General features: G+C 38.1%; 1 protein-coding gene across 2 annotated transcripts in view; it reads left to right on the top strand.

Annotated features, from left to right (window-relative positions):
• The window catches only part of LOC139973101 (brefeldin A-inhibited guanine nucleotide-exchange protein 1-like), an 80,972-nt gene that overhangs the window by 12,882 nt on the left and 48,931 nt on the right, over positions 1-19,159 (top strand). For both annotated transcript variants that reach the window (XM_071979513.1, XM_071979512.1), the window contains exons 10-21: positions 1,985-2,219; positions 3,150-3,249; positions 4,614-4,862; positions 5,473-5,683; positions 7,173-7,287; positions 8,008-8,042; positions 8,560-8,815; positions 10,069-10,231; positions 12,487-12,638; positions 15,563-15,850; positions 16,532-16,691; positions 17,562-17,696. In XM_071979513.1, coding sequence (XP_071835614.1) covers positions 1,985-2,219; positions 3,150-3,249; positions 4,614-4,862; positions 5,473-5,683; positions 7,173-7,287; positions 8,008-8,042; positions 8,560-8,815; positions 10,069-10,231; positions 12,487-12,638; positions 15,563-15,850; positions 16,532-16,691; positions 17,562-17,696 — 2,099 coding nt within the window. The remainder of the gene's footprint in view (positions 1-1,984; positions 2,220-3,149; positions 3,250-4,613; positions 4,863-5,472; positions 5,684-7,172; positions 7,288-8,007; positions 8,043-8,559; positions 8,816-10,068; positions 10,232-12,486; positions 12,639-15,562; positions 15,851-16,531; positions 16,692-17,561; positions 17,697-19,159) is intronic.

Genomic DNA, 19,159 nt, shown 5'->3' with positions numbered 1-19,159 from the left:
ATTCTTTGTTAGTTTGCTACCTTTTTATCAGACAACCAAAATTTGCGGTTCCAACAACTCAAAAGTAAGACCCGGTTATTTTACGTATGGGTCATTCCATATCAAATCACCAAATTTTGGGGTATGTTGTAGTTCGACATTTTTGAAAAATTCCCAAATTTATTGTATGAGTGGACCACCATAAAATGAGCATATTCTGAAAATTTCAGTTGCATTGCTTTACAATTGGCCGATTTAAAATTCTTTGAAATTCCGCAATTTGTCACCACCATGGCATTTTGGCATTTTCTTGACTTTTGAGGTCTCATTTCTCAGCAATTACACATTCTACTACCTTTCTATTACAGATGCCTATAGAGTCTAACCCATAAAACAGGAAAATAAAAAATTAGGCTACAAAAATATTGTCTTGTGGAGTTAGGTCAACTTAAAAATCAAAATATTTAATTTTTGTACTTCTCAATAAAAAATGTGCTATTTTGAGTGATGAATTGCTCCTAAACCATTGCTTCAGGGTACTTGATTCTTACAGAGGTTATTATGTCTAGTACAAACATTACAAAAAAATGATTACAATGCTTTCTTATAATATGTTTGCAAGTTGTGCAACTCTGAAGTTGCTATTTCATGCTGCGATTCAGCATGAGGTAGGGGTTTTGATGCCAATTGTTTACCAAAGTAACCATGTTAGAGGTGTCAGGGTTTATACTTTATTAATAAGTATAAAGTTCTCACACATTAACAAATTTCAGGGTTCTAGCTGTTCTCAATATTAATTTATGAAGTTGTTAAGTTGCTCCGATGTACAAAAGAGGTCGTTTTTGACGGCCAATAACTCAAAACGCGTCAAATTAAAAAAAATTGATAATCTTTTCTGGAAGAGATATAGTACCACCCTGTTTGTACAAAAAATTTCAGGAGGGTGTTTTGCCTTATTTTGAAATGAAAAATCCTCAAAATTTGGGATTTTTACATAAAACGTTTTTGCCTGGTTTGATGTTCCATGAGTTTGGGAAACTAACACTAATATACACACTGTACATATACAATTGGTTGAATTAGAAGACTTTCCTATAGAATTAATTTCAACCAGTACATGTATGTACAGTACAAAACTGTACTGGGTGTACATGTACAGTGTGTTAGTGTTGTTTTAACATAGTCTTCTGGCACTCATGGCACTCCGTACATACACTCAGTACAGTGTATGTACTGTACACACTGTACATACATATGTGTGTACTGGTTGAAATTCATTTTATAAGTCTTCTAATTAAATAAATTCAACCAGGAGCAGACAAGTACATTGCAAATAGTATTTTGTTATATGAAATTAAAAACTGCACAGTATTGAACTGAATGACCTTGAAGTACAGTACAATACCCAGGCTCACAAACATATTCTAGGAAAGCATTGTAATCATTATCTTGTAATATTTGTAGTAGACATAATAACCTCTGAAAGAATCAAGTACCCTGAAGCAATGGTTTAGGAGCAATTTATCACTAAAAATAGCACATTTTTTAGTGAAAAGTACAAAAATTAAATATTTTGAGAATGCCAAAATGCCATGGTGGCGACAAATTGCGGAATTTCAAAGTGTGATAAATCGGCCAATTGTAAAGCAATGCAACTGAAATTTTCAGAATATGCTTATTTTATGGTGGTCCAATCATACAATAAATTTGGGAATTTTTGGAAAGGGTGCAGCAACAGCCATCCGTGATTTGACACGGAATGACCCGTATGTACAACCACAAACCACCGCCCTTGGATTGTCGAGATTGTTGAGAACTTAGTTTGCAAAGGGAAAGAAAGGACTTTGATCTCTTCCCCGGTAGGACCTCTGACAAGGTCGATCAGGGGTTAAACTCCTTTTGTATTGATCTCTCCATTACTCAGTGATGATGTCTAAAGTGAAGATTCACTACAGAGAGGAATGCCATACGGTAACCTAATTCATCTTTCCATCTTCTCCATCAGGTCTCACGAGTTGCGTTCCAAGATACTCTCCCTCCAGCTGCTTCTCTCCATGTTACAGAATGCTGGGATGGTGTTCCGTACAGAGGAGATGTTCATCAATGCCATCAAACAATACTTGTGTGTCGCCCTTTCTAAAAACGGTGTCTCTTCTGTGCCCGAGGTCTTTGAGCTGTCGTTGGCAATTTTCCTGACTCTCTTGAGCTTATTTAAAGTACATCTTAAGATGCAGATTGAGGTAAAGAAAAAGATGTTGGTATTTCAAACCTTGAGGGAGTACTGGGTTCAAAGATTGATACAAAAATATCACAGTCTGTTACAAGAAATGATAGAGGGACAAACAAATTCTATGAGTAACTTCACTACATTGCTCGCCATAGCTCTGCAAACGGTGCTGTATTAATTAGGCAGTACTCTGTAGTGTGATGAAATGCCAGCACCATCTGTGAAAGCATGGAGAAAGCTTTAAGTTTAGTTGGGGGCTTGAGTAAATAGTCTGTTCGTCTGTCTGGTTTACTCAAACTATGGCTTTCAGGTCATTTGGAAAAGCCAGATTATTTCTATATTATATCAAGACCTCAGAAAAATTATCTTCATGTAGCATAACCAAGAAAAGCTAGATACGAATTTGACAAATTTTCAGTCTGGTCTAGATGTGATCAGAAATGATGAGTGCTTACATAAGCAGTCCCTCTTTAAAGTATTTTCTTCACAGGAGTTATTCGATCAAACAACTTCAAAGGATATTATAAGTAGAAGGATAATCATGTCCAAGAAAATACTTTTTAAAGTTTCAGCATTTCATATTGCAGGTAGTGTAGAAGGGGAGGGAGGGGGGGGGGTGGATGTGGCATATGGAAGGTCCTCGACAATATGACTACATGTTCAGTTTATCAGATATTTGATTGTTCATACACCCATTTATTGATACCTTCAAAGTATGGTCTTCAGATCACAAAAGTTGCTTAAAGTTATAAAAAATTATCTTCATGATTAATGATGCCTTAAATTTTTGCATAAGAAAATAGGTTGAAACAAAAGTGAGACTTCTTCAAAAGGGAAGAAGAAAGAACACAGTTTAGAAAGACAGAGAAGACAGATATGTAATATAGTCATTGACAAAGAATATATATTTGACTAAACTTTCCCCTTATTCTTGTTTTCTTAGGTGTTCTTCAAAGAAATCTTTTTAAACATATTGGAGACATCAACAAGTACATTTGAACAGAAGTGGATGGTGGTTCAAGCTTTGACCAGAATATGTGCAGGTATATATGTTAAGATATGGGTTAGTTATCAGCAGTGTGCTTGCAATAACTTTGTGACTGACTACAAGAAATTAAATCATTTTTGTATAATATACTGGGAGTAACATTTTGAGTTGTTATGAACAAAATAAACTTGCAGGCCTCATGAAATTATTTGGGGCAGAACAGAAAAACATCATGAGAGACAACCAACTTTCTGGTTGGACAACCAAAGTGAGCTTTGAAGGTTGTCCTGTAGACAACTAGTTGTTGTGTTAAGTTCAGATAGCACTGTAACTAAAACACTCCAAGTAGGTAAAATCCTCCTCCTTCACTTTGGAGACACTGAAATAAAAATAGAACATAGTGCCAGGCCCACGATCCCACCCCAAAGAGGAGTTCCACTGGCTCATAGCTGGTGTACTATTCATCAAAGATACACATTTTTCTTACCGTGTACCAATATGGTCTCTCTTTGTTGTTTTCAAGTCTTTGTCGGTTAACCAAATTTGCTGTTTGTTTAGTTAGTAAGACCTAGTAGTTCGAGGAACAACCAGCAAAAATCCTTACAAATTTGCCCTGTTGAGAGAAATGTGATGCACTTTGACCATATCAGCAAGGTTTGGACAGTATCTGTAAACAGAACTTACACTTTTCAAATTCTGACAACAGGTCTTGTAATTCTAAAGTCACAGAGTTGAATCCCATTTTAACGAAAATGTTTGTGTCGTTCTTCAGCAGTTTGTTCATACCTTCCTGATGATACTTCTCTGGTTCTTGAACTCATAGTGTACATTTTAAATCAAATGTGATGACATTAATGTCTTTTACAGAACACCCATCAAATGACCCTAAATGAAAGGACGGCATTAACAAAACAAGTTCTTGAATCACAGAAAAGTATTCAACTGTACTAACAAAGTCACATATGGTCGTTTAGTGCAGCAGGCTCTAAACTCTGGAATTCTCTTCCTCATCACTTGAGAAAGTGTCACTCACTTTTAAGAAGAAACTTTATCTTTTTAGGCTCGAGTATGGGCATTAATCTTATTCGTTGTTTTATTCACATTATTGTGCCCATTTTTTATGTATATATATATAGTTATGTTCTTTATTGTGGTTTATAAACCTGTCTTAAATATCATTCTTTACTTTTATTGCTGTTGTTATTACTTGTAGGTTTTCTTAAGTTTGGTAATTCTATATTCCAGGTATTGGTTCTTTTGTACAGTGCTATTGAGCATGTATTGTTTCATGATAACAGCACTTTAATATATGGTATTTATATTATTATTATTATATATTATAAATGTTTATATAATTTGCTTCTTGAACTTTCTGATCTGAATAATCATAAGTTCTGTCTTTTGTTCCGATAACGTTAGATGCTCAGTGCGTGGTTGATATATACCTGAACTATGACTGTGACCTCTCGAGTGCCAACATCTTTGAACGGCTGGTGAACGATCTCTCGAAGATCGCCCAGGGTCGCCAGCCGTTTGATCTTGGCGCTTCCCCTCATCAAGAGAAGGCAATGCGTATTAAAGGATTACACTGTCTGGTGTCCATCCTTAAATGCATGGTGGAGTGGAGCAAGGATCTCTATGTTAATCCAAATATCCAATCAAACCTTAGTGAGTATGAAGACTTTTTCCAGTGATAGGGATGGTGACGTCATCCGTTTACTACCAGTGGTGGTTTAGGTCACATGCGAAATAATTTTACTGTGATTGATAACATTTGGTACAACTTGGTCATTTCAGTTGTTAAACTGCTGTACAATTCCATCTACCAGTCACAAAAACTAAAGTTGAGTTCGCCCCCCCCACCCCTTCTCCCCGAAGGGGACGTAACTTCAAACTAGCAAGAGCTTTATCATTCCTAGTCTTCAGCATAGCCACATTGCTGGACTATCCATTATTATACATGTTAATACGACTGGTGATCCTTCAAACTAGCAAGATCTTTATCATTCATAGTCTCCAGCAAACCGACATTACTGGGCAATCCATTATTATCCATGTTTACTTTGAAGTCTGTCGATCTGAGTCAGAACCAGATCGTTTTCCGTGGGCAGAGGAATTAAAGTGACATTTTCGTACTTAATGAAGGACAAGTACATACTTGAAGAATTCCTAGCATACACTCCCCATCACTCTTTCGCTTTGAGTTTATACTACATGTAACATTTGTTGTGATAAATGAAACACGACTAAAATGTGTCTTTCTGATGTTTGTTACTAGGTCAAGAGAAGGCCGTCGGTCAAGATCAAATGGATAACGATAGTGGGAAAGGGACGATGACCAGCTCCGGTAGCCAGAACTCACTCAACTCTACTCATTCTACTGGCTCCTCTAGCATACCTGGACAGACCTCTGTGGTACCCATGGATAGTCCAGAGCAGTTTGAATCTCAGAAACAGCAAAAGGACATCTGGGAGCAAGGAATAGAAATGTAAGAATGGATCATGCAATTACAAGAAAATTAAGTATGAAGACGTAAAAGACGTAAGAAAAAAAAATGGGTTGGAAGTTGTAATGTATCTGTAAATACGTTTTATCTTGTCAAGTGTTGCTATACGTTGCGATAGATTTCCTTCAATTATTCCCGGACAAAGACGAAAAGAACGAAGAAGAAAACAAAACGTTGGTAATTTGAACACTGCTGCCTGAGTTCAGGGGATGGGGTGGGTGGCAGGTGAAGCCCCTGATCCTCCCCCGCTACAGCTGCCTGAGATCAGGGGATGGGGCAGGTGTCAGGTAAGGCCCCTGATCCTCCCCCGCTACAGCTGCCTGAGTTCAGGGGATGGGGCGGGTGTCAGGTAAGGCCCCTGATCCTCCCCCATTACAGCTGCCTGAGTTCAGGGGATGGGGCGGGTGGCAGGTAAGGCCCCTGATCCTCCCCTGCTACAGCTGCCTGAGTTCAGGGGATGGGGCGGGTGGCAGGTAAGGCCCCTGATCCTCCCCGCTACAGCTGCCTGAGTTCAGGGGATGGGGCGGGTGGCAGGTAAGGCCCCTGATCCTCCCCCGCTACAGCTGCCTGAGTTCAGGGGATGGGGTGGGTGGCAGGTTAGGCCCCATAAAAGGGGACTCAGGAAAGTTTTGAATATGGAATTGTGTTTCCTCATTTTCATAATAACCTTAAGGAAGATTCAAGAGTGCAAAAATGTGGCCACGTGACATAATTGTCTCTGGGATCCGGCTTTGACCTAAACAACTCTGACTGAGTTGGGCATTAAATGTGCTGTATTTTGCTTCTTGTACCCGTAAACACATGATAAATGACAGAATATATTTCTATATCACAGCCATTGAGACATATTGGCTGTAGTGAGACAGTAATGAGCATATACTGTACAAGTAGTGTAGTATTGTGACCAGAGACATATTGGCTGTAGTGAGAAAGTAATGAACATTTACTGTACAAGTAGTGTAGTACTGTATTCTGACCAGACACATAATGGCTGTAGTGAGAAAGTAATGAACGTTTACTGTACAAGTAGTGTAGTATTGTGACCAGTGACATAATGGCTGTAGTGAGAAAGTATTGAGCATTCACTGTACAAGTAGTGTAGTATTGTGACCAGACACATAATGGTTGTAGTGAGAAAGTAATGAGCATTTACTGTACAAGTAGTGTAGTATTCTGACCAGACACATAATGGCTGTAGTGAGAAAGTAATGAGCATTCACTGTACAAGTAGTGTAGTATTCTGACCAGACACATAATGGCTGTAGTGAGAAAGTAATGAGCATTCACAGTACAAGTAGTGTAGTATTCTGACCAGACACATAATGGCTGTAGTGAGAAAGTAATGAGCATTCACTGTACAAGTAGTGTAGTATTGTGACCAGAGACATAATGGCTGTAGTGAGAAAGTATTCAATTAATGTTTTACTACATAATTAATATAGACAACATACTGTATATTTCTTGTTTGTAGCTTTAATACCAAGAATTCTTCCAAAGGCCTTCAGTTCCTGCAAGAACAAGGTTTGCTGGGAAAGATGGCAGATGAAGTCGCAGCGTTCTTTCATAAAGATGAACGTCTCGACAAGGTCAGTTTGTGAACGGTCATCTTTGTATACTTATAATGTAACCAGTTATGAGGACATTTGGTCACCAATAGGTAACATGAGGATACTTGTAGATATTATACAGTATGAAGGTGTTGGTGGTACAAATGTAACTGCTTAGACAGTGGTCAGTCATCAGATGGTGTTGGTGGTATTTTATATGAAACCAACCAGTTGTGTCAGTTTGTTGAAGGGTCACCTTTGTAACATTATAATGTGAATTTACCCAATCACGAAAATATGTTGATGAAGGGTCTTTGTGATAATATGTGAATTAGTTTTGTTATAAAGAGGGCTTGTGAAGGGACAATTTGTGAATGTATGCTATTAAGAAAATCTGTGAAGGGTCTTTGTTATAATATGTAAGTTATTTTGTCATGAAGGCTGCTCATTACTGGTCTAATTCATTGAGTCATTTTAGAAAGGGTCTTGTAAGAGCAAACATAACCAGTCTTTAGATCATATAATGGAGATTCTTGGGCATGCAATGTGAATGTAACTTGTACGCGTGTTTATTCACATGAATGGTTTGATTAATGTAAGTCTAGCCAGTTAATATGTTTATGTGTGTGTGTTTGTGTGTGATACATGTCAGAAGGCAAGAAATATAAGAGATGCACAGTGTTCTATATACTCTATACAAAAATCCATCTAATTTAAACTTTGTTGATACTGTATGAATGTGTTATTATTTTTTTTCAGACTGTAATTGGTGATTACATGGGTGAAAATACAAAGTAAGTAACAAGTTCGCAATCCACATAATTTTTTGTTTCACTTGTAATAGTATTAAGACAATTTTCTGTCAACATACGTCATCAGAGTACCTCGTAAATTGAGGTACAACTATGTTACATGATGTACATGTGCTTCAAGAATTGAGTTAGGACTTCTCTTCCTGATGTACACGTACCTCTTCGGTACATTGTATGTGTGTATGTATGTATGTATTCCAGATTCTCCTGCAAGCAGGAACTTGCAAAGAAGCCACCACTGGGTTATCAAAGCCGCAAGCTGACGGAAGTCAGTCTCTTATATTCATATTTTAACGTCCATGACTATGAATTGTCAATTGTCAACAACTCTCTAACTGGATGACATACATTAATCTTGGATCGACTCAAACTCGGGACCTTATGATTGAAAGGCACCAGTTTTAACCACTGAGCTAACACTCCAAATTTCTGTAATTTCTGTAATTTTCTATAAAATTTCTGTAATCAATTGAGATCTTCCTTCCAATTTTTCCTTCAGGTTCAACAAGGAAGTCATGTACTGCTACGTAGATCAAGTGGAATTCACAGACAAAGACTTTGTGACCGCACTTCGGCTGTTTCTGGCAGGATTCAGGTTACCAGGGGAGGCCCAAAAGATTGATCGAATGATGGAAAAATTTGCGAGTCGATATATCGACTCCAACTCCACCCAGGCAATCTTTGCGAGTGCTGACGCTGCCTATGTCCTGGCCTATTCCATTATTTTACTTACCACGGATCTTCACAGTGCACAGGTATTCAAATCTGACACACCACAAGTAGTTCAAGCGGTTTTAGACATTCACAAAACTTTCTTGCCCCTTGTTTTGTTCCCCTTTGGTTTACAAAAATTCTTAAAAGTTAGAGGGCCTGATATTGTGATCCTAGCAGTATCTCCTTCAGACGCTAACAGATCTATTAACCTACTGTACACAGGGGCTTTTACAGTAGATAAGCAGTCTGTTAACAGTTTTTGCTCTCTTTGGTTTGAAAAAAAAAATGTCTTTAGAGAAAGAAAGGAATGTGAATGGAGTTGATCCCTTCCGGTTGGATATGAAACCTGTAAGGGAAAATAAAATAATAACAGGCTTCTTATGAATGGACTGTGAATAACATGTTAGATTAGGTTCTCATCCCAAATTCACTTGACATTCTATAGTACTGACATTTTATTTTTTCCAAATTCATTGATCTGTCAATCAAACTGTTCAGAAGCTATCAACCCTTCAAAATTGGATGGATTATTTTATGTAGACATCAATGTACTCTGATCGCATATAAAGGTGAAAGGTGTGAAACCACAACAGATATAAAACTGTCATTACGTGGTTTATGCAACCAAGAGCTGTGAACCAGTGATTTCTTCAATAATGTAGGTTATTATCATCAAGGTGGTTATTAATAATATCAGATGCGACTGAAGCTTGTTGGATTTATCTGTCACGGACCAAAAACTTTTGTATACTGGTTGCAACTTGTGTAGGGAGGAAAGTTCCATGATGGGGTCACTTTACCCTTGTTTATACTATGCAGGGATGTGCCCACGCTAGGCGGCACAGGGCGGCCCCGCCCAGCACTAACAATTACCGCCCAGCAATGTCTTAAAAATCGTGAATCCCGCCCAGCAATATTTTCATCTAAAATCCTGACATTCCTAACAATATATTCAACATAAATTGAAAAAATATTAAAAAAAGTAAATTGTTAGGAAAACTAGTACTTGTGTTTGTGCTTAAAAAGCTACACAAGTGCCAGCATTTGGCATCTGAGCACCTTCAAAAATCGAAAAATTTCTCAGAGGGGAAGGGGACACCCCCTCCCCCTTAGATACCTCCCCCAGGAAGGCGATCAGTATACCCGGCACTCAGGGTGCATCCCTGCTATGATGTCAATATACCTTCAAATCAAGAAGTTTCATAATTTCTTTGCTATTAGACCCTGTTTAACTCTACAGTATTGTACACATAACAGTGATATATCTGCCAATTATTCTTGTCATGCATTCCAGGTGAGAAGGAAAATTACCAAGGAGCAGTATATTAAAATGAATCGAGGCATCAACGACAGCAAGGACCTTCCAGAGGATTATCTCTCCGACATCTACGATGAGATTGCTGGCAATGAGATCAAAATGAAACAGACAAGCACTAATAAGCTTGTAAAAGCAACCAGTAAGGATTCTACAAAACTTGTTTCTTTTCTTCTTTTAATTAATAATCTGCTTAAAAGTTAGTTGGCCTGACGTTTCGATCCTAGCAGGATCTTCTTCAGAGGCTGAATGACAAGTAACAGTAACAAAAGGGACAAATACACGCACAGAATACAGATAGGTAATAATGAGCATGGTGAACACAAAGAGATACATGTAAGGGGATTAGTAGACAATGGATGGAGAGAAGAAAGAAAGAAACCAACAGGGGAAGAGGAGAAGTATGAGATAAGCAGTGGAGGGACACTTGGTTTGTTTTTGTCCCTTCTGTTATGTTACTTGTCATTTAGCCTTTGAAGAAGATCCTGCTAGGATCGAAACGTCAGGCCAACTTACTTTAACACAATTATAAATCTGGTAAAAATTTCTACTTGAAGGTTTAGTACATCTTCTAACACATACTACTTTAGTGTCAAGATGGTTCCCTCCAGTCTGAGTAATTAAATGCTCTGATCATATTGATCATGGCTAAGTCTGTCGTGACTTCTGGGTCATGTTTTCCTAAAAGAAACATTTGATTTGTCTTACATTAACATGTTCTAGGCCCACAACACTTTAACAATGCTGTAAAACCATGACGAACGTAATTTTGGACTTGTTATTGTCATGATCTGTAATTTAGCTGTTAAAGTACCAGCTGATAGCAATCTTTGAGGTTGTGAAGCAGTATTCATCTAAAGAAAAGGAATTTTAGAATAACTTTGAGGTCCCGTAACATGCTGAGCCCAAGTAACGTTCGATATTTGGTGTAGCCTAGGTCCAAATTACTACGTGGCAAGTTGATTCGTTAATATATAGGTCTAGGCCAGTACGTAAATTGATCAGATATTATTCCAACTAAGCACACAGAAACCAGAAATAAACGTGTTTTCTTTTCTTTATTTCAAATAGTAACAAGTAGATATTTTTATTATGTCCCTCGGGATTCCTGGGAATGATACCGAAACGAATGTAATGTTTTCCCACTACCGATGTAACAGGAAATTCCCCCCCCCTGAAAATTTTCCCCCCGGGGGGAATTTTTCCTAGGATAAATTCCCCCCACCCTGAAAATTTACCCCCCCCCCCACCATAAGCATGATCAATTTTCCTGCCAGCAACTGCAAGTCTTTAGCTTGCAATGAATTTCATAATATTCCTATATTCCAATAGGCGATATCTCAAATTCAGTGTATGATGAGATGGTCGATCGCTTGTTCATGGCAATTAAACGCTAGGAATATATCCTTCACGTATTCGCAACATTTTTTTAGTGGCCAGCGGACAGTTAGTTGCAAGGATTGGTGCAATTTAGACAGTTGAGAAAATCAGTAGCCAACTCCCAATATCCAATTTCATATCGAGGAAGTCCAGGTAACTTTGTCTAATGATGCATGAAGAGTAATTCAATGGTGTTCAATCAGTTTCTTCTTGTTTCTTCAAATCATTCACAGAATAAAGTTTATCCACAGTGAAGTTTACTATCTACATTGAATTATATCTGTGTAACAGTATGTATAATTGGCTTCAGTGCAGCAATCCCTTTGATGTTCACCCTCATAAGCCATGAATTAAGATAATCCCATGAGCTTCACCACAGCTCATAATCAATAATCAATAAGTCAACCCCTTCCCAATATACATTGAATCCTCCTGTGGAACCATCATACCAACACAATGTAATAGTTTCAATTTACAATGATTATACTTGACTACATCAGTAACATCAGAGCATCAGAGCTAGTCCCATTCCGTTCATGGCACTGCATTCATGGCCTAACCCTAACCCTAACCAAAGACATTTCCTCTGAATATCCTTATTGCAGGAATGATATATTCCAAGTTCATGCCCAAAAAATGTTAAAATCTCCTTATTATAGTTCCATGATGAGATATCCTTGATAGGTGTACAAAAATATAATTAACTAAATTACATGAAGGTCAGGGGGGGGGGAATTTTTCCAGGTTGGGGGGAATATTTCCTAGGAATAATGCCCCCCGGGGCAGAATATTTCCTAGGAAATCTCCACCCGGGGGGAAAATTTCCTAGGAAATATTCCCCCCAGGGGGGGAATATTTTCAGGGGGGAAAAAATCCTGTCACAGCGGTAGTAGTTACACATTGCACTGTGATCGGGACTAGTCAATACCGGGATCTGGATACCGGTATTCACTTGACTACCGGGATCCCGCACAACGCTAGTTGTAATCGTAACTTGTCATTCTCTAACCCAACCAGGTGTTACAAGTGAAAAACAGAGGAAATTGCTGTACAACATGGAGATGGAGTCCATAGCTACCACTGCCAAGAGCCTCATGATGAGCGTCAGTCACGTACTGAGCAACTTCACCAGCGCGACACATCATGAACATGTCAGGCCAATGTTCAAGGTAAACCTACTATAGAGACTCTCTTTAACCCTTTTCTGGACAGATTGTCCCCCAAAAAACCTAATACATTGAAGTATTTGTATCTTCCCGGCAACCCTTCTTCTATTGACTTGGTTTGAGTGTTAGAATAAAGCTGAAGTACAGATCTATTCAAAAATACCTTTTTTTTAAGGGTGGTGTTATTGATGTTTATTTCCAAAATTTGTGTTCAAATTTTGTTTTGATTCAAAAAGTGTGAAAATTCTACATATTGACCTTTTTTCCTCCCCCCCAAAAAACTATCCTCCACTTAAAAACAGGCCAGCACCTTCATAAATTTTCTAGAACAAGCCCAACACAATAGAAAACAACTACCCTGAAAAGATAATGGCTATAGAGAATTGGACATTTGAATTATCATCAGAATATTGCCAAAAACCGGTACAAAAACCGCAAGAAAAAAGTTGAAAACTCTTCATTGTTTCAAAAAGCCATATCTTGTGCACCCTTCACCCTTTTTCAAAAATTTAATAAATACTATGTTCTGTACAGGCATCCTTACAAAAGAAAAGCAATGAATATCGGCATAGCCCCACCAATTCGTTGTAAGAAATATATGTAAAATTGGTATGGTGTGCGTGTATACGTGTATAAACGTGTATTGTTTATGTATTGTATAGCCTGGAGTAGAGGGCACGCCCCCAGTTCTTATGCCAATCCGTATAGCTCGGTCACTTTTCAACCAATTTCCACAATTTCAGCCTCAAATGATAGGAAATGTTTTAGATAATAATATTTTAACATAAAATACACCAAAAACCAAGTGTTTATTATTAATGGTAGTATGTATTCCAAAATAAGCTATTTAGGGACCTAATTTGCATACATGTCCTTATGAAAATCCTTTTGTCTCGGTCATTTGCCAACCAATTTCCATAATTGTAGCTTCAAATGATAGAAAATATTTTAGATAATACTATTTTAATATGAAATACACCAAAAACAAATTTTTTATTACTTTTGGTAGTATGTATTCCAAAATAGACTATTTAGGGACCTAATTTGCATACATGTCCTTATGAAAATCCTTATGTCTTGGTCATTTGCCAACCAATTTCCATAATTGTAGCCTCAAATGATAGAAAATATTTTGAGATAATACTATTTTAATATGAAATACACCAAAAACAATTTTTTTATTACTATTGGTAGTATGTATTCCAAAATAAGCTATTTGGGGACCTCAATTGCAAACATGTTCTTATGGTAATCCATATATCTCGATCCTTTTTAAACCAATTCCCACAATTTTAGCCTCAAATGATTGAAACTATTTGAGATAATACTATTTTAACATAAATTCCTCAAAAACAAAAAGTTCATTACTATGGGTAATTTGGTAGTACTGTATGTATTCCATAATAAGCTATTTAGGGACATAATTTGCATATTTGCATACATAATTAGCCTAATCAGATATGAAATCAACAATTCATATCCTTTCCATTGATATCAAGGTTCTTGTACAAAATATTCCTCTGAATTGATGTAAATTGAGTCCAAGAAAAATCACTTTCTGCTGAAACTAAACTCTGTCACACTGCAAGGCTGTAGAGTTAAAATAATAAGTTACTATTTTATCAGAGAAGGTTAACTATGTTGTGTAGTGCATAGAGACAAAGTCATGATTTCTCAATTAGCACTCTTGTGATTTTTCACCGATTCAAATTTCTTGGTAGGATAGGATACTCAACTATGCAGCAATAAAAACAATGTGATACCTAGAAATATAACCTGTATTAACTGTAGCACACAGAATCATACCAGGCATGATCAGTTCAGGCAACTTCTCTGACCGAGGTTTAAGTTTACGGTTAGGAGTGTAGGACGTAATAATACTTTATTTTTTTAATTTTTATATAGCGCTTTACACCAGCGATAGGTCTCAAAGCGCTTTACAGACGTTATATTACCCCTGGTCAAAGATAACCTGTCCCAGAGACAATCCATCCAGTCGGCCGCAGTTATATACTGCGCCCAATGACAAGTTACCTCACAGGTACCCATTTAAACCCTGGGTGGAGAGAGGCAAGTGAGAAAATGAATCTTGCCCAAGGACACAACATAATGAACTAGGCATGAATCGAACCAGCAATCCTTGGATGACGAGTCCGACACCTTAGCCATTTGGCCACCACGCTCTCTGTGAACTGGTGTGCAACTTAGTAATTCCCGATGAATTTTGAACAGGAGAACAAACTTTGTTGAAGGGTTGTCTTCTATCAAATACTTCATTTGCATATTTGGTTCAGATACCTATATTTTGCAGTGAATTTGTAAGTCAAATGGCCTTCATGACTTAGGAAAGGGTTTAAGGAAAGGTAATGTACTGGAAAACATTTTTCTGCTATCGACCAGAAAAGCAGGGCTCAAAGAATAATATGCTGTATCAATTGTGTTTGAATATTGCACAGTCATTTTAAGGTATAATATTGTCATATTTATTATATTATTGTCAGTCGTTGCTCCCTGTATCGAGCCACTTCATGATGTAGCAACTATTGGAGAGCGTAGGGGCCAATTGCCTAAGGCGTCAGACTTGTGATCCAAGGATTGCTGGTTCGATTCCTGCCTAGTTCATGACGTTGTGTCCTTGGGCAAGATGCTTTATCTCACTTGCCTCTCTCCACCTAGGGATTACATGTAAATGGGCACCTGTGAGGTAACTTGTCATTGGGCATAGTGTATATATGTAACTGCAGCCGACTGGAGGGATTGTCTCTGGGACAGGTTATCATTGACCAATGGGAAATATAACGTCTGTAAAGTGATTTGAGACCTATCGCTGGTATAAAGCGCTATATAAAAAGCAACTATTATTATTATGATCATTATTGCAGAATCTAATTTTTCTCCCTCCCAATGTCTTGTTACTATTTCCATAGGTGGCATGGACACCGTTCCTAGCTGCTTTCAGTGTGGGTTTACAAGACTGTGATGATGCGGATATAGCATGTCTCTGCCTGGAGGGAATCCGCTGTGCAATCAGAATCGCCTGCATCTTCTTCATGCACACAGAGAGAGACGCCTACGTCCAGGCTCTCTCTCGATTTACACTCCTCACTACCAAGTCGTTAATCACGGAACTGAAAACCAAGAACATTGAGACCATCAAGACTCTCATCATGGTAGCTAAGACCGATGGGAACTACTTGGGACAGTCATGGCTAGAGGTAGGCTTCATGATGCACATACAGTATATATAAAATATGTCACCAAAACAGTGTAGCAGTAACTAGCATTATCAGTAACTAGCATTATTCGATACAGGTGACAAATGCCTATGTTGCAGTTACGACTTCTTTACCGATTTTGAAACTCTCAAGATTCAATCAGCGTCCATAGCCTAGTGGTCAGGGTGTCCGCGTACAGAGCCGGAGGCCCCGTGTTCGGATCCCGGTGGAGGCTGGAAGTTTTATCACTGCGTTTGATTTTCCAACACATTACGATTTTCAATTATATATATAGCTTCATTTCAGGGTTGTAATGCTGGTATAATGCTGTTACAACTCGACAGTCTATGGATGCGAAATCATGCGACTGCAGCTTTCTTCTTTCTCTTTGACTTCTTGCCAATGGTCAGACACGTTATTGTGACAGAAGGGCTGTCTGTTTCATTTCATTTCTCTTAGTAATCCCACTGTCATCTGTGTTCTTTGTGGTTTTGGTATTTGCGCAGATTGCAATACTTAAGATTGAAACTAATTTTCAAGTCAACATCTGCATCTGCATTAAGTAAAACTGCCATTGTAGAGGATTTGAACCACCTGTTACCCTCCCATTTACATTTATGTGAAAAAACTTCAACAAAACCTTGCTGATTAATGTGGGGTATATTCTGTTTTTGTTCTCAGATCTTAAAGTGCATCTCACAACTTGAACTCGCACAACTTATCGGTACAGGAGTACGAGGGAAACATATCGTCTCTACACAGTCTGCCAGCCCTCGCTCCTCACATCAAGGTGTACACCACCAAGGGGGTCACCATAATGACCTCTTTGAATCAAATGATGGTAATTTTGTTGAGAATTTATAAGGGCACATTTGGCAAGTACCTCTTTAAGAGATATAAGGTGGAAAAAAAAATTGAATGGAACAGTTACGCCTCTCGACTTTGGGGAAATTTGGAAAAGCTCCAGAAACAACTAAAATGTTAGTTCTGACTTGTATGGGTGAAGTAAAACCTAGAATTTGCAAAGGGGTTTTTGCCGTTTGATATTGAAATTGTTCTCTGACCCACTCACCCACCCCATGCCCACTCACCCACCCCCTGCCCACTCACCCACCCCTTACCCATCTCCAAACTCCAGATATGATCAGTGAAAGTGATCACTCAGGACTAGAGAGCTGTAGAGGTGAAGTCTGCAGAATGTTGTGACAGTGGGATCTTACTATGGAGGTGAATGGGGAAATGGTAGTGGGGGGGGGGGGGGTTAGGAAGGAAGAACATGGTCGTTTGGATGGACATGATATGAGAAAACGAGAAGGTGGGGAAAGGGTGGCATGTAGGAAGGAGGGGGTTTTCGGCAATTACGTTCTTTGATGTTCTGATCATGAGTTCGTATGGATCTGATCATTCACATTGGAGGCAGATTGTGTAAGGGCGATTTTTGGAAAGTTCAAAGCCTTGTATCACCAGGTCTGTTCCTGTGGTGTGGAAGGTTAAAATGGTAGTTTTTCGGTCTTCAAAGTGTTGGCTTTGGATCTATGGTCTGATGTAGTCTTGGTTCTCCCCTACACATTGTATACTTAAGGATTCCTGCAAGAAATGAGATAGATGATATTTTGAGGTGACCAGAGTGCCCTGATGATTTCTGTCAGTATTTGTCTCTTCTCATCTCGTGATTATCCCTTTAACTTATTTTTTTCACATTTGTCTTTAGTTCGCCTTGCCTCGATGGATCAAAAGAAAATGTTTTTATTACAAGGTGCATTCCTAGAGGCAGCTGATCAGAGTATAGTGGTGGCAGTAGACCAAATCTTTACTGGATCTGCCTTAATGGACGGTGATGCTATTGGTAAGGACATGAATATTCCCAATTCTTACTTTAGTTCTCTTAGTATTCACCACCTTAACGTCATTCTTTTTCAATATTTGTAGTCGTTGTTGGGGGGGGGGGGTTGGGGTATGGGGTGGGTAGGCATACTATTTGTTTGGGCACAGTGATTTGCATTTTTTATCCTGCAGTTAGTCAATCAAATTGTCTGAGACGACCAAATTTGTGTTTGGACAACCAACCTCAGTTTTGAAGGTTACCAGTTTCACAACTAGTAGTTTGCAGCCAATTCAGATTGCATCGAAACTAAATACCTCCAAAGAGGTAAAATGATAAACTGGTATCAACCATACAGTACCATTATTGGTCTATCCACCAAACCTATACATTTTTGCTACAATGTGCATATTGGTCGTTGTTCTTTTGCTACTTTGTAAGTTTACTGTTGGACCAGGGACAACCAGAAAAAAATCTTTAAAAATTTGCCATGAAGTGGGTTTTATGCTAAATACCCTAGTCCACTCTTTACCAGGTTCTGTGTCCAAAAACCTCTATGCATCTTTGCACTTGTACAGCAAGTTGCCCACATTGCACAGCCTGTTGCTGTTAGTTTCAATCTAATATCGCATGTAATGTTTTAACCACATTGAAATGTGAAATTTGTTCAACATTTTTCATAATTTTGTATTACGAAAGTTGACTGATGAAGGCTAGTCTTACCTACCTTGAAGTGGACTTTTAGGAGAGAATAGCATTGGCAAGATACACCATACTCAACTCAAAAAACTTCTCTAGGTGAAGGTTGTGTGGTTTTGCCTAACCTTATTTCCACAGCAAACCTTTTTCTGTAGATCATGACCTTTGACCATATAAACTATGTCATCTAGTTTTTGCTATTTGACCTTCATCACTGGTAAACTGATGTACTCAGTTTGAAGCTGGTTTGGAAAGCAGCGGTTTGTTATGTGCATGATAAGTTACATTTACAATCTGAAATTATTACACATGATATTTCCTTATCCTCAACTCGATTTAAAACTCCATCAATAATAAACTGAATGGTGGAAATGGTCCATCTGTATTACTTAAGAAACCAAATTGAACAGAACAAAGACTTGTTTTTACAAGTTAAACTTACTGTTATTTCCATCTTATTCACTCCAAACTTCATCTCATTCACTTTCCTTTGTTCTATGATTCCTGTATTTCTAGCGTCTAATTTAGAATTTTGGGTTTGTCTTTATTCTCTTTTGGTCTCTTTTAAATTATTGGCTACGTGCAAATCATGTCATCTGAAGGCTTCCTTATGAATGATATTCCAGTGACGTACAAACACAAAGGAAAAATGCCAGGATATTCCAATGGCATTTGTCTGTTGTTCATAAACTAAATAATGGATTGTTGCCAACATTACAAAAGATCTGCTCAGATCATTGTTTACCAACAGCTAATTGTTTCTTTGTCTAGAAAGCGTGTTAATATTT

The sequence above is a fragment of the Apostichopus japonicus genome, chromosome 9, assembly GCF_037975245.1.
Source record: "Apostichopus japonicus isolate 1M-3 chromosome 9, ASM3797524v1, whole genome shotgun sequence".
Classification (NCBI taxonomy): domain Eukaryota; kingdom Metazoa; phylum Echinodermata; class Holothuroidea; order Aspidochirotida; family Stichopodidae; genus Apostichopus; species Apostichopus japonicus.
This window is presented reverse-complemented; position numbering and strand designations above follow the sequence as displayed.